This window comes from Agelaius tricolor, unplaced genomic scaffold, assembly GCF_023055355.1.
Source record: "Agelaius tricolor isolate 1412-34295 unplaced genomic scaffold, bAgeTri1.0.p SCAF_19, whole genome shotgun sequence".
Lineage (NCBI taxonomy): Eukaryota > Metazoa > Chordata > Aves > Passeriformes > Icteridae > Agelaius > Agelaius tricolor.
This window is the reverse complement of record NW_027269279.1, coordinates 14,760,780-14,774,293: the sequence shown is the minus strand read 5'-3', so window position 1 is coordinate 14,774,293 and position 13,514 is coordinate 14,760,780. Positions and strand designations below refer to the sequence as shown.

The window sequence follows — 13,514 nt, the reverse complement described above, 5'->3', positions numbered from 1 at the left end:
AAATGATTTCCCTGTGATGTTTCTTTGTAGGAAGGAACTTTCCTGATGAACAACAAAACATGGAACCACCACCATGACTGCTCTACCACCTTTTTCAACCCCTATTAAATGCCCCCAACCTCCTCCCCTTCCCCTCCACCCAGCACAGAGCAGGAACTCTCAGAAAACCAAACCCAGATGGTTTTCCCCAAGGTTTTCCTTCTCTTGGAACAATCTCCTCAGCTCAACCATGGTGTTAAATTTGGCCAGTTCCCATCCTCAGTCAGAGCACAGCAGGAAGCTCACCTCCATTTCTGATGGCTCTGATGCCCCGATGGAAATCTTCAAAGCTGATAACTCCCAATCCACTGGGATCCAGGTATTTTGTTAGGTCCTTTACCTGCAACCAAAAAAGGCAGAGTTACCTATGGAATGCTTGCAGGAAACAGCAGCTTCCAGCACAGAAACACCTTGCAACCAACTTTTTCCTCTTAATCAGAAAGATTTGAGAAAATAACAGTGAATTTCTTGAGCTGACCCCAACCTGTGTCTGTTCTCCTTGAAGGGAACATAAGTAATCAGAACAAAGGGGTTAATTAGGACTGGGTTGGTGTTGAAACTCTTGTTTAGCCTTGAAGCAGCATTTCAGGCAGTGTCTCCTGTAACATGGACCTGCTTTGCCAGGGATTTGTTTATTTTTATGGGTTTTAAAGAGGTCCTGTCTTAATTGGGAAACTCTGTAATAGGCTGCCTGGTAGGAGGGCCCAATTAAGGGGATTTGGTGATAATGAACTGCTCCATGTTACAAATTTAGGCCGCATAATTGAAACATTTTCCAATTAGACAATGCCTGGGGGGGAGGGGAATCACACCAGGCCAGGGTTGGGATGGGGGTGCTGCAGCAAGGGGCACTCTGAGACCTGCTGAGCATGGTCTGGGCTGTTCAAAGAGAATGGGAAAAGGGCACAACCACAGGGCCCAAAGGCTCTCAAAAAGGTGCATTTGGGTCCTTCCTTCCTTCTGCCATGAGCAGAAAATCCTTTACACCAGATGCTTCTCAAGCTGAACCAGACATTTATCCCTCGTTTTAAGAGCTTTTGAGGCACCTTTGACTATTTTTGCAGCACATCCTTCAGCTGAGGAGCAATCCCAGGAGGAAGCTGGGGAGGTGAGAGAAGTGAGCTCCATTCTGCAGAGCTGCCCACAGAGCTGCCCTCACCTGGGCACATCCTCCTCCTCTTCCTCATGCAGAGGAGGGAGTATCCAGGGCTGCATTTGTGCAGCTTCAGTTTGGGGTTTCAGTTTGTTCTGGGGAAGGAGCTGGTGAATCACCAAACCTCTCCTCTCACACAGGTCTCAAAGGAGACTCAGCCCATGGAGCTCAGAGCTGCCCTGCTCACCCTGTAGCAGCACTGGGGGTTTGCTTTGAGCTCTTTTTTGTTTTCTGAAAGCCAGCTATGTGTTTCTAAAGGAAAATCACATCTACAGCACACTCAGAGCTGTTCACCCACGGCTCCACGTGCTTTGGCCATCCCACATTCCCACAGGAACAGCAAAAATTCCACTGGCAGGAACCCACAGGGCTGAGACCATAAAACATGGAATCACAGAATATCCTGAGTGGGAAGAGACCCCCAGGGATCATCCAGTCCAAGCTCAGGCACAGACACCCCAACAATCCCACCCTGGGCATCCCTGGCAGCGCTGTCCAAGCTCTCCTGGAGCTCTGGCAGCCCCAGGGCTGTGCCCATTCCCTGGGGAGCCTGGGCAGTGCCAGCACCCTCTGGGGGAAGAACCTTTCCTGATCTCCAACCTAAACCTGCCCTGGCACAGCTCCAGCTGTTCCCTGGTCCTGTCACTGAATTTCAGGCTGTGCCTCTGTGGGAGTGCCATGAGAGGAAACCCAAACCCCGAGGGCACTGCTGTGCCCACCTGCCAGCTGCCTCCAGCTCAAGCTGGACACCAGGAGCAATTTCCTCCTTTCTTCTTTCTTTCTCCCCAGAAAGGCTGGTCTGGCATTGCCAGGGGCTGCCCAGAGAGGTTTGGAGTCCCCATCCCTGCAGGTGTCCAAGGAAAGGCTGGAAGTGGCACTCAGGACTGGTGGCAAGGCAGGGATGGGTCACAGGTTGGACCTGAAGATCTCAGAGCTCTTTCCAAGCTCACCTGAGATTCTGTGAATGGGAGAAGACAACACAAACACCTTCTCCAGTTTTCTAGAGCACTCTTTTTTGGCAGACAGACCTCCTAAACTCACATGGCACTCATCATCTTGGGTGAGTCAGGTTTCTTGTATGTTAAACAAAGGTATTTGAGACTAATAAAAACAACTCATAGGAATGTGTCAGTTCCAGTTAATGCATCTGGCAGCTGCCTGGATGAAGCTGTCACTTAATTTGTTATCTGGGTACAGAGATAACAGAAAGGCAAGTGACATTTAATCAGACTTGATAAGCCTATAAGGGATTAGCATGACACACTCTAAATTACAGTTTCTGTGGTTTTCAGCTCCTCAGGACCACAGAGGGCTTCAGCCCCTGGTGCCAATGGCACAGCAGGGCACCTCACCCACCCAGAGCTCAGGCAGGACACACAGGGAGGTATCTGCCCTATGCAAAAGAGAAAAAACAAAAAGGTATTTAAATTGGGCTGTGGGCAGGGGGAAATGAGGAGAAATGGTTCTGAAAACTTCCCAACCCAGACATCATGAATGCAAACAACAAAAGGCACAGAGTGAAGAAGCTGGATCAGTCTGTGCTGATTCAAACCTGCCTGGATTTGCTGGCCAGGCTTAAAATCACCATTATCCCTTGAGACACCACCCCAGGCTGAGGTGAGTGGCTGCTGACACTCCAAAGAACCCCCAGACAGAAAACAAGAATATTTGCTGTGCCTGCCTGGTCCCCACAGCCCCTGGACTCCTCCTCTCACCAAGCATCACCCAGCAATGGAGCTGGAGCCCCTCTGGAGCCAGGCTGGGAGAGCTGGGGGTGCTCACCTGGAGAGGAGAAGGCTCCAGGGACACCTCAGAGCCCCTGGCAGGGCCTGAAGGGGCTCCAGGAGAGCTGGAGAGGGACTGGGGACAAGGGAAGGAGGGACAGGACCCAGGGAATGGCTCCCAGTGCCAGAGGGCAGGGCTGGATGGGATATTGGGAATTAGGAATTGTTCCCTGGGAGGGTATCTCTGGAGGGAGCTGGGGAATCCTGAATAAGTTCCTGATTTGTTATTGCAGGGCACTCAGGAAGGCACACAGGCTTTTCCAGCCATCTCTGCCAGCAGCCTGCAGGCTCAGGGGGCTGGGGCTGCCTGAGCCCTGAGAGCCCAGCCCTGCCTGCCTGGGCCATGTGGGAATCCAGAGGAGCCACTGAGACACTCCAAGCCAAGGGCTGGAGCCAGGCTCAGGGAGCTGCTTCCTCTGCTCACCTGGAGAGGAGAAGGCTCCAGGGACACCTCAGAGCCCCTTGCAGGGCCTGAAGAGGCTCCAGGAGAGCTGGAGAGGGACTGGGGACAAGGCCTGGAGGGACAGGACACAGGGAATGGCTCCCACTGCCAGAGGGCAGGGCTGGATGGGATATTGGGAATTAGGAACTGTTCCCTGGCAGGATGGGCAGGCCCTGGCACAGGGTGCCCAGAGCAGCTGGGGCTGCCCCTGGATCCCTGGCAGTGCCCAAGGCCAGGCTGGGCAGGGCTTGGAGCAATCTGGGATTGTTTTCTTCATTTGTTCATTTTGATGACTGGGCTAAACCCAGTACCTCACCAGGGCAGCTGGGAAAACCACAGCACTGAGGCTCAAACTGCTTTAGGTGCATGCAGTAAATGTGAGCAGCTCTGAGCTCCCAGATTTGAGGTTTCAGCTGAAGCCTGAGCACAGCAGCTCCCAGCACTCTCCTCCTGGCACAGCACCAACAGGAACCCTCCACCAAGCTGAACACCGAGCTCAAGCCACAAGACAGAAGCCACAGTCCTGCTTTTGGCCAGCAAGAAATACTCCAAATAAAGGGTTTGCTTCCTGTGTGTGTCTGTGGCTGGTCACAAACCCTCCTTGGAGCCCGAGCAGCTGAAACACAGAGCATTAAAGAGTGAAAGAGGATGAGGTGGTTTAAGCAGCTGACTTAAATCCTGCTGGAAAGTGAGAGCTTTAAACTGCTTGAAGCCAGCCAGGCTGCCTGGAGCTGAGCACAGACTCAGCAGCAGGAGCACAACTGGGGGCTGTGGTGGTGTCTGAGGGTCCCCAGGAGCAAGGAAGAGATGAGAATCTTGACTCCATGTTTCAGAAGGCTGATTATTTTATGATATATATTATATATTTATTTCTATATTAAATATAAATAAACATATACAATATATTTATTTTATATATTAACTATATATTATAGATTCCTTATATATTATAGATTTGAGGTGCCAGGTGACCTCCCCTCCTTGTCCCCACCTGCCCCATGTCCTTTTCCAGGAGGAATCCCCTGGTCTGGACTGTGTCCCTGGCACAGGGGTGACCAGAGCCCCCTTGGCAGATGCCACCCCCATATGCCCTCCTATAATATAATATAATATAATATAATATAATATAATATAATATAATATAATATAATATAATATAATATAATATATATTATATTATATTATATTCTAATATATAATAATATAATATATATTATATGCTATATATATTATATATATTATAATATATATAAAATAATATATATTGTTTTATTATGTATTATATGATAATATAATATATAGTATATATTATAGATTTAATATATAAATCTATAATATATAATATATTAATTATATATATAACATATAAATCTATATATTATTATAGATTTATATAGTATTATTAATATACTATATATTATAGATTTATATATTAAAACTATACTAAAGAATAGAAAAAAAGGATTTCATCACTAGGCTAGCAAGGAAAAGAATGAGAAAATCTTGTGACTGATCAGAGTCCCAACACAGCTGGACTGGGATTGGTCATCAAGTAGAAACAATTCACTTCAAGCAATCAAAGATGTACCTGCCACATTCCACAGCAGCAGATAATCATTGTTTATATTTCATTTCTGAGGCCCCTCAGCTTCTCAGGAGAAAAAGTCCTGGCAAAAGAATTTTTCATAAAATATGCCTGTGACAGGGGGCGGCATCTGGTCACCCCTGTGCCAGGGACACAGCCCAGACCAGGGGATTCCTCCTGGAACAGGACATGGGGCAGGTGGGGACAAGGAGGGGAGGTCACCTGGCACCTCAACAGCACCACAAGGACTCCTTGCAGCATCCCCATCCCACACCCCTGCATCCTGTGCACACTCCAGGCTGCTCCACCCCCAAAGCCAAGGATTCAGAGCCCACACTGTGATCCCATGGGGCCCTCACAGCACAAAAAGAGTTTCCTTGCTTTGATGCACTGAACTCAGCTCAGCAAATGACCCTGAGCTCCAGCAGCGACAGCTCCACATTCCAGCTCACACACAAAGCCTTGGCAGTGGAGTTTCCCAGGGAGGTGAAGGATTCCCCAGCTGTGAATTCCCTGTTTAGAGAAGGAAAAGGAAGCTCTGGGCCTCTCCTCTCCATCCTTAGGGATGCTGCATGCCTGCAGCACACCCCAGATGGACTCAGCAGGACAGAATATCCACTGGGCTTGTTTCAGGTGTGATCCCTGAGGGAATTCTGGGCAGCCAACACCCCCTGCAAGCCCTGAGCCTGCCAGCAGCTTTCACCCATATCCTGTCAGAGATCAGGGCTGAAGCAGATCCCAAAAATGCATTCTTTGGAGGGGGAAGGGGGTGGGGGATTTCTAGTGGCCACAGCACCACCCCAAGAAGATCTGGTGGAGCTCAGAGCATCAAATCATGGGGGGGCTCACAGGGCTGGTCCTTCCACGTCCTGCCCTGGGAATAAAATCAACCCTCAGGGATGCTTTAATCTACAGAGTCTGGGGGCAAAGGGGAGGAATGAGCACTGACAGATTCCTGATACAGACCTCAAAATACCCAAGCAAATGGGGAGGGAAAAGGAAAAAAGGGGAAAGGAAAGGGAAAGGAAGGGGGGAAAAGGAAGGGGGGGAAAAGAAGGGGGGGAAAAGAAGGGGGAAAGAAGGGGGGGAAAAAGGGGGGGGAAAGGGGGGGGGGGGGGAAAGGAGGGGAAAACAGGAAAAAAAAGAAAAAAAAAGGAAAAAAAGGAAAAAGGTCCTGGTGTCTTGCTTGGCTGTGGCAGGACATGAAAATCCAAGCACTTCTCGTGTAACTTTAATTCCTCTCCCCTGCCTGCCAGAAGGCCAGTTCTGCTCTGAACATCCTGTATCTCTGCATTGTGAGACAATCCCTGAGCTCAGGCACAGGGGAGGACGAGCACTGCATTGGCAGGAGTGCCAAACTGAGGGATTTTGAGCACTACAAAGGAGGGAGGGCTCACAGCAGCTGCTCCCCTCCCTGCTCAGGCAGGTGTGGGGCCCACAGGAATTCACCTGAGTGAGAACACCCTGTATAAACCTCTCTCTCATGGTTACACAAAGGTGGATGCAGCACCTCCACCCTCTGTGTTTAACACAAGGGATGAGCCAAAGCTCCCTAAAAACCCACCTTGCCTCTCAGGGCTAAAGCAATCCTTTCAAAGAAAGATGTGCAATATTTTTCAATGCTGATGACAGAAGGCAGAGTATCCTTTTTTCACCTTTGGGAAAGGGGCTGGAACTGCTGAAGCTCCTGCAGCCAAACCAAAGGGGCTGTGCCAAAGACCCAGCTGTCCCACAGAGCTCTCCTCAGATCCCCTGAACCCATGGGCTGCAGTGGGATCAGCTGCAATGCTCTGATCCCTGCTAAGGCAGCATTTCTGTGGGGTCAGAGCACATCCATGCCCTGTGCTGGCTGCTGAGGGAGCATTACCAGCCTGACAGGGTGAGCACAGCTCCCCAGGCCGCTGCAGGGATGGGAAGCACAGCTGCACCATTCCCAAAGCCAGGAACAGCCTCCCAGGCCTCCACTCCTGTGGCTTCATCACCATAAACAGGCAGGCCCAGGGGGAGGCTGACAGCCCTGGCTCCAGCCCTGCTCACAGCATCTGCCTGAAGGAGCTGGCACTCCAGGAGCACTCAGAACCTCAAAGCAGGTTTCTATTCTGCTGCAATTACACCTAATTAAGTAACCTTTAAAACACCCCCGAGGGGAGGATCTCATTGCAGGGAGCAGCCCCGGCCAATTGTGAGTAAGCAGTGCAAGAACTGCATTATTTATTTCACAAGTGGCAGTGCTGACCCAGGGCTGCTGCCAGGATTTTGCTTTCCCAGCCTTTCCCAAAGCTCCAGGAGGAGTTCAGCAGGCAGATCCAGCCTGCTCAGTCTCTGTTTAAAGGTCCACCACAAGCAAGCCTGATGAAGATGTTTTCTGCAACATCCCTCCCTAACCTGGCCCAGAGATCAGCTCATCCCTCCCATCCCTTCATCCCTCCCATCCCCTCATCCCCAGGCTCCAGCACTGCAGGATCCAGACACCTTCCTGAGCAGGAGACAAAGAAAGCCCCAGCCTGGTTTGTTCTCATCTTTTCCTGCCACAGAAGAAATAATCAAAGCTCCTATTTAAAGTAGAAGGGGAATAAACCTCCTGTGTCTAAACACAGGAATAGTTATGGTAAGGATAAACCTGCAAGTATTAAAAGCAGAGGAATGGGAGAGAGATCACCCACAAACCAAGACAGAATGAACAAAGTGAGCAAGTTCCCAAGGGGAAGACAGATCCTCTTCCCAGGAAGAGATCCTTGGCTCACAAACCCTCTTGCCTAACAAATCCTCCTTTTCCCAGGAATCCAAGAGAAAAGCTCCTCAGCCTGCCACAGCTTTTGCTGTTCATCACCTCCTTGGGGCAGTTTCTCCCCCAGTCTTGCCCCAAAGCCTTTCCCAGGCTCCTTCTGCAGGGAATACCAGAGTGGAGAGATGAAAATACAGAATGGACAGCAGAGAATTCCCTCCCCACCAAACTCCTCTTTTCCCCTTTTGGAAGGGGGAGGAAGAGATTTCCAAGCCAGCTGTGAGCCAGAACCAGCCCAAAGCTGATGCTGAGGACCAGATCCCCCCACTCATCAGGAGCCTGCAGAGAAGACTTTCCTTCAAACACTCCAAATTCACCAGGAAGCAGGAAAAAAAGCCAGAATGTGTTTCACAGAGCTGGCAGCCAAAGAAACCTGAGGACCCACATCCTTCCTGCCCACAGCCACGAGAAACCAGGACAAACAGACCCAGCCAGGCCCCAGAGCAGAGCCTGCAGCTGAACTGTGGAGATCTCCTCCACCTGCAGCACTCACACCTGGAATTTTGGGGTATTTTCCTGTTGGAACCCAGGACATTCCTCTGGCTGCCCTGGATGAGTCAAGACCCTGGCAAGGGGCTCAGAGACCTTGGCATGGAGTCAGAAACACCAAAAACACCTTTGGCTTTGATTTTAACCCATGGAAACAATTCCCAGCTTTGTGTGAGGAGTTACAAGCCACAAGAGTCTGAGTAGAATGATAGTGAATTTGTCACAGGGTGAAAAAGTAGAATTTTGGGGATTTAGAATGGGGGTTCAAGAGGCAAGATGGAGGAATCTGGGTGCATCCTGTCCTTCTTCTCCTTGTCCTCCATCTTCTGCTGGGATGGTGCCACTTCTGGATTGGTTTAGAGTAGAGACAGACTGTCTAACATAGGTGATAGGTACTGGGAAATTGTTGTAAATAAAGTAGAGGTAGTTTTTGGTATAAAAAGCCAACACCACCCAAGGGTGGTCAGGGTGCCACAACCCAACCTGCAGGACAGATCTCAGCAGGTCAGAGAAAGAATGGAACAGAGAAGAGAAAATAAACAACCTTGGAGAGCAGAACTGAGGAATCTCAACTTCTTCTTCAGTTGTGGGGCTGGGAAAAAGAGACTTTCCAACACCTTGGGGTCATCTCAATCACAGAAACACGAGATTTTCCCTCCTGGTAGAAATTCCTCTGGTCTGTACAGGAGCTTTCTGGACTGACCCCAGCAGCTCCATGGATATCTGGAGGCAGGAACACCTCCATGCTCAGCAGGGCTCCAGGAGCCTCAGTTTGTGGTATTTAAGTGTGTTCTCAAATGCCAAATGTGACATTTCCAAATTATCCCTCAATTGTTGCCACTGAAGCATAAAAACGTATTTAAACAAACAACTTCAAGGATGGTTTGGAAACATTAACAGGAATATAAGTTACGCTGAGATGGTTTTAATCCAAATTTAATTGTCTCAAGTGTTCCAGATTTCCTGTCGCTCCCTAAGTGCTCAAAGGCTTCAGCAGCCACCATGCTCTGCTCTAAACATTTATTTGTTTAATGAACTTCAAGAGGGTTCTTCCTCCACCCTCCAAGCCTTTGTTTCTAGTTTCTGTTCCTCTGATGACAAGGGAAACCTGTTCTCACCCTTCCAAACACGGCTCAGGGGCAGGAGGCAGGGTTAAATCAAGAAAGAAGAAAAGGTTTAGAGCCTGGCTGCTGCTCAGGTGAAACACACACCTGGGTGGAGCCACCCTGGGGACAGAGCCCAGTGCCACCACAGAGCCACCCCGGGCTGACCTGCAGAACAGGGACAGGAGCCTGCCCAGGGTTTGGAGCTGATCTGAACAAAAAACAAAAAAAACCCCAAGACAATCAAACACCCCAGGAGGTCACATACCAAGGATGAGGCATTTGAAGATGCTGAATGTTTGCCTGCTGTGGCAAAGCTCCCTGCAGCAAACACAGGCATTCCTGTGATGGAGCTGTTGGGTTCCACAGGCTGCCCAGGCTCAGAAATCCAGGATTTCTAAGTGTGTGAATCCAGCATTTCTGGGGTTTGCTTCCCTGTGCTCCCCTCCAGGTTGAAAAGCAGCACAAAGCACCCATGGCACATCCCAGACTGAATCATGGCCTGGCACACTCACCCTCCCATAGCACAATGTACAGGCTGTAACTGATCCATGGATTACAGCCAGAGAATCACTGAATTATCTGCGTGGGAAGGGACCTTAAATCCCATCCAGTGCCACCCCTGCCATGGCAGGGACACCTCCCACTGTCCCAGGTGCCCCAAGCCCTGCCCAGCCTGGCCTTGGGCACTGCCAGGGATCCAGGGGCAGCCCCAGCTGCTCTGGGCACCCTGTGCCAGGGCCTGCCCACCCTCACAGGGAACAATTCCTAATTCCCAAGATCCCATCCAGCCCTGCCCTCTGGCACTGGGAGCCATTCCCTGTGTCCTGTCCCTCCAGGCCTTGTCCCCAGTCCCTCTCCAGCTCTCCTGGAGCCCCTTCAGGCCCTGCAAGGGGCTCTGAGGTGTCCCTGGAGCCTTCTCCTCTCCAGGTGAGCACCCCCAGCTCTCCCAGCCTGGCTCCAGAGGGGCTCCAGCCCTGGGGCTCCCCTGGGCTCTCTCAGCAGCTCCAGGTCCCTCCTGTGCTGGGGCAGGGAGCTGCTGCTCTCAGCTGTAAATGCTGGGATTCTGGGGGACACAGGGAGCTGGAGCTGCAAACAGCAGCGGCTGAGCAGGACAGAAGGAACCTGCCTGGCCCAGCCCTGCTGTGTCTGCCACCCTGGCAAAACTGAGCTTATTGTACCACAAACAAGCCTGAACCAGAGCCCAGCAAAGCATAAAGAGTCATTTCTTTTTTAGAGCTGCTTCAGGTTATTCCCCTCCCTTTGGCACCTCCTCAGGCAGCTCCAGAAAGGGCTGTTTGTGTGAAGGACACACAGCAGACTGACAGAGAGGGAAAAGGAGCCCAGAAGGGATCAAAGGCTCAGAGGAGACTCCTGGAGTAAGGGAGAGGAGGCTGAGATGCCATGCATAGTTTGGGAAGCCCACGACCTGGGGGACTGGAAGCTCTGGGCATGAAGGCATCAGCACAGCAAGCAAAGAGCCCATGGCACTCCCCAGGCAGGGCAGAGCCTGGATCTGCTCCATGGCTCTGCAGGTGTGTGCCAGGCTGGCAGGCAAGGCCTGCCCTGCACAGGGACCCAGCTCTGTGCCACCTCCCTCAGCCACGGTGCCACCATGGGATGGTGCTCACACAGCCTGGAGGAGCAGCTCAGGGCACAGGAGAATTCCCTGCTGCACACCAAGGACCCTCCTGCTCCAAACCAAGGTGTCCAGAACGCCCCTAGTGCACACCCAGACCTCCAGCACGCTCCTGTTCAGAACCAAAGCTTCCAAAATTCCCCATGGACCCTTCAGGGAAGGTTCCACAAACCCTGCTCTGCTCTGTGCACCCTCCCTGCCAGGACAGTGGTCCCAAAGCTCCAAGCAGCCACAGAGGACTAGCTGGTTGCTGCATCCATGCAGCAAGCACAGGGAAAAAATTCCACAAGGATATCCAAATTTTGTTTTTCCCCCCAGCTGTAAACTCCTCACACACCCAGTGAGCAGGGTGAAGAACAGCCACTCCCCTGGAAAAACAGGGAATGTGGCCAGGCAAAAGGGAGCCAACAGCTGCCTCTTCATCCCTGGCCAGCCAAGGGCAGCCCTGGGACACTGACAGGACACAGGACATCCCCAGCAGCCTCTCCAGCCAGGCTGGGGCTGGCTGTCACTCCCCCATCAGGGACTTTCAGTGCAGAATTCTCCAAGCAGAGCCCCGGGTTTCTGTGTTTGCTGGGGATTTTGTGCTGTGTTTGTTTGGGATATGGGATGGCAGAGCAGCCCCTGTGCCCACAGCAGCCTCACCCTTTGCTCCCTGCCCCCAGCAGCTGCTTCTCTCTAAAGGCTTTGGGCTCTGGAGTTGTGCACATCCTGCTGGAGCCCAGCTCCCCCTGCTCTCTGGCAGATGGATTTTCCACAGCCAGGCCCTGCCAGATGACGCAGCTCCCACAGCAGCTCCTCTGCCTCTCCTCCTCCTCAGGGGACAGGAGGAAGCAGGAACAGGCTGAGGAGCCCTTCCAGCAGCAGCAGTGACTCAAACACAACACAACAGCCCTGGCATTTCACCACGGGACGCTGCACAGAGGGAACGGGAGCTCTTTCTTCTGGAAATCTACAATGTGTTATTAAAAAGAATATTAAAAATAAATAAATGGGGGTGCTCTGAGGCTGTTCACCATGCTGCCAAACAGGGAAACAGCCTGGAAACAAAGCTGTAACCCCCCTTGGGACACTGACAGGACACAGGACATCCCCAGAGCTGTCACCAGCCCATGCCACGCAGAGCTGGGACACACCAGGACACACAAAGGAACTCAGGAATTCATGCTTGTGTGCCCAGCACACAAATTCCCAGCAAAAACCACTGTCCCTCAGTGCTTCAGCTTCAACAGGATCACAGAATGTGGGAACAGGGAGCAAAGGCACTTTGGTCACTCTGGCATTCCTGGGAAAAGGGGATTTGCTGTGGCAATGCAAGGAGCTGGATGGGAGAAGTCTCCCAGCAGCCTCCACCATTCCTTGCTTTAAGAGCAGTTTTCTCCCTAGAGAGGGAAGAATCCTGACCAAAATCAGGAATAAAGTGCCTGGACCAAGGCCATGAGAAGCCATGAGGAGCCCCATCCCTGACCCACTGGGGTCTGTCTCAGGCTGGAAGGTGAGGCTGGGGGTGTTTATTCTATTTAATCTGTCAGAGCTGGGGCAGTTCTCTGCTGTCCATGGGGCAGTTTTTTCTTTCTCTCTCCCCCAGCCAATCCTCCCTGCAGGAGATCTCTGCTGTCCATGGCCACTGAGTGTCCCTGCAGGGCTGATCCAATTCCAGCATCCCATGGGGAGATGCTGCATTGCCCAGGGCAGGAGCCAAGCATTCCTACCTGGATCCAATGTGAGCCTGGCACAGCCCAGCAGCCTTTGCCCAGTGCATTGCCAGAGGAGCAGCTTCTGCTGCCCTGCATGGCCAGAGGGAGCCCAGGCCCATCTCCAGCAGCCCTGGAGCTGCAGAGGAAAACTCCCCCCTTGTGCAGGATCCCTGCTCCAGCAGAGCCACAGCTGGCACTGCAGGAGGGCTGAGCCCCCATGGGATGGGGCTGTGCCACCCCCCTGACACACAGGGGGACAGGGCATGGTCTCACTCTGTCAGTGGTTTTTCTTTTTGTACTATTGCATTTGTATTCATTTTTAGTTTTCCTGGTAAAGAACTGTTATTCCTGCTCCCATATCCTTGTCTCAGAGCCCCTAATTTCAAAATGACAATAATTCAGAGGGAGGGTTTTACATTTTCCATTCCAGGGGAGGCTCCTGCCCTTCCTCAGCAGACACCTGGCTGTTCACACCAAGACAGGTTCTCCCATCCTCAGTTCCCTGGAGGAAAAGCCCAGGCCAGCCCCAGAAGCAGGAGAGCTGTGTGCCAGGGAAGGATCCACCACCACTCACAGGGATTTGGGCTCTCCAGCTGCTCTCCCCATGGAGCCAACACCAAGCATCCAGCACAGCACCAGTGCCACTTGGCAGGAATTGTCCCCATGGCTCTCCTTGGTCCTGTCCCCTCCTCCTCCCTCCCCCACAACCCACAGCACCATTGATAACTTCCTCTGCCCCACACCAGCTCCAGCAAAAGCTCTCCAGGGAAGGGGAAGCCTTCAGAAGCCAAAATTTGG

The 13,514-nt window shown here is 51.7% G+C and overlaps 1 protein-coding gene across 2 annotated transcripts in view; it reads right to left on the bottom strand.

The window, feature by feature from the left end:
• The window catches only part of RAB11FIP3 (RAB11 family interacting protein 3), an 87,222-nt gene that overhangs the window by 63,992 nt on the left and 9,716 nt on the right, over window positions 1-13,514 (bottom strand). For both annotated transcript variants that reach the window (XM_071444505.1, XM_071444506.1), the window contains exon 2: window positions 286-379. In XM_071444505.1, the coding sequence (XP_071300606.1) occupies window positions 286-379 (94 nt within the window). The remainder of the gene's footprint in view (window positions 1-285; window positions 380-13,514) is intronic.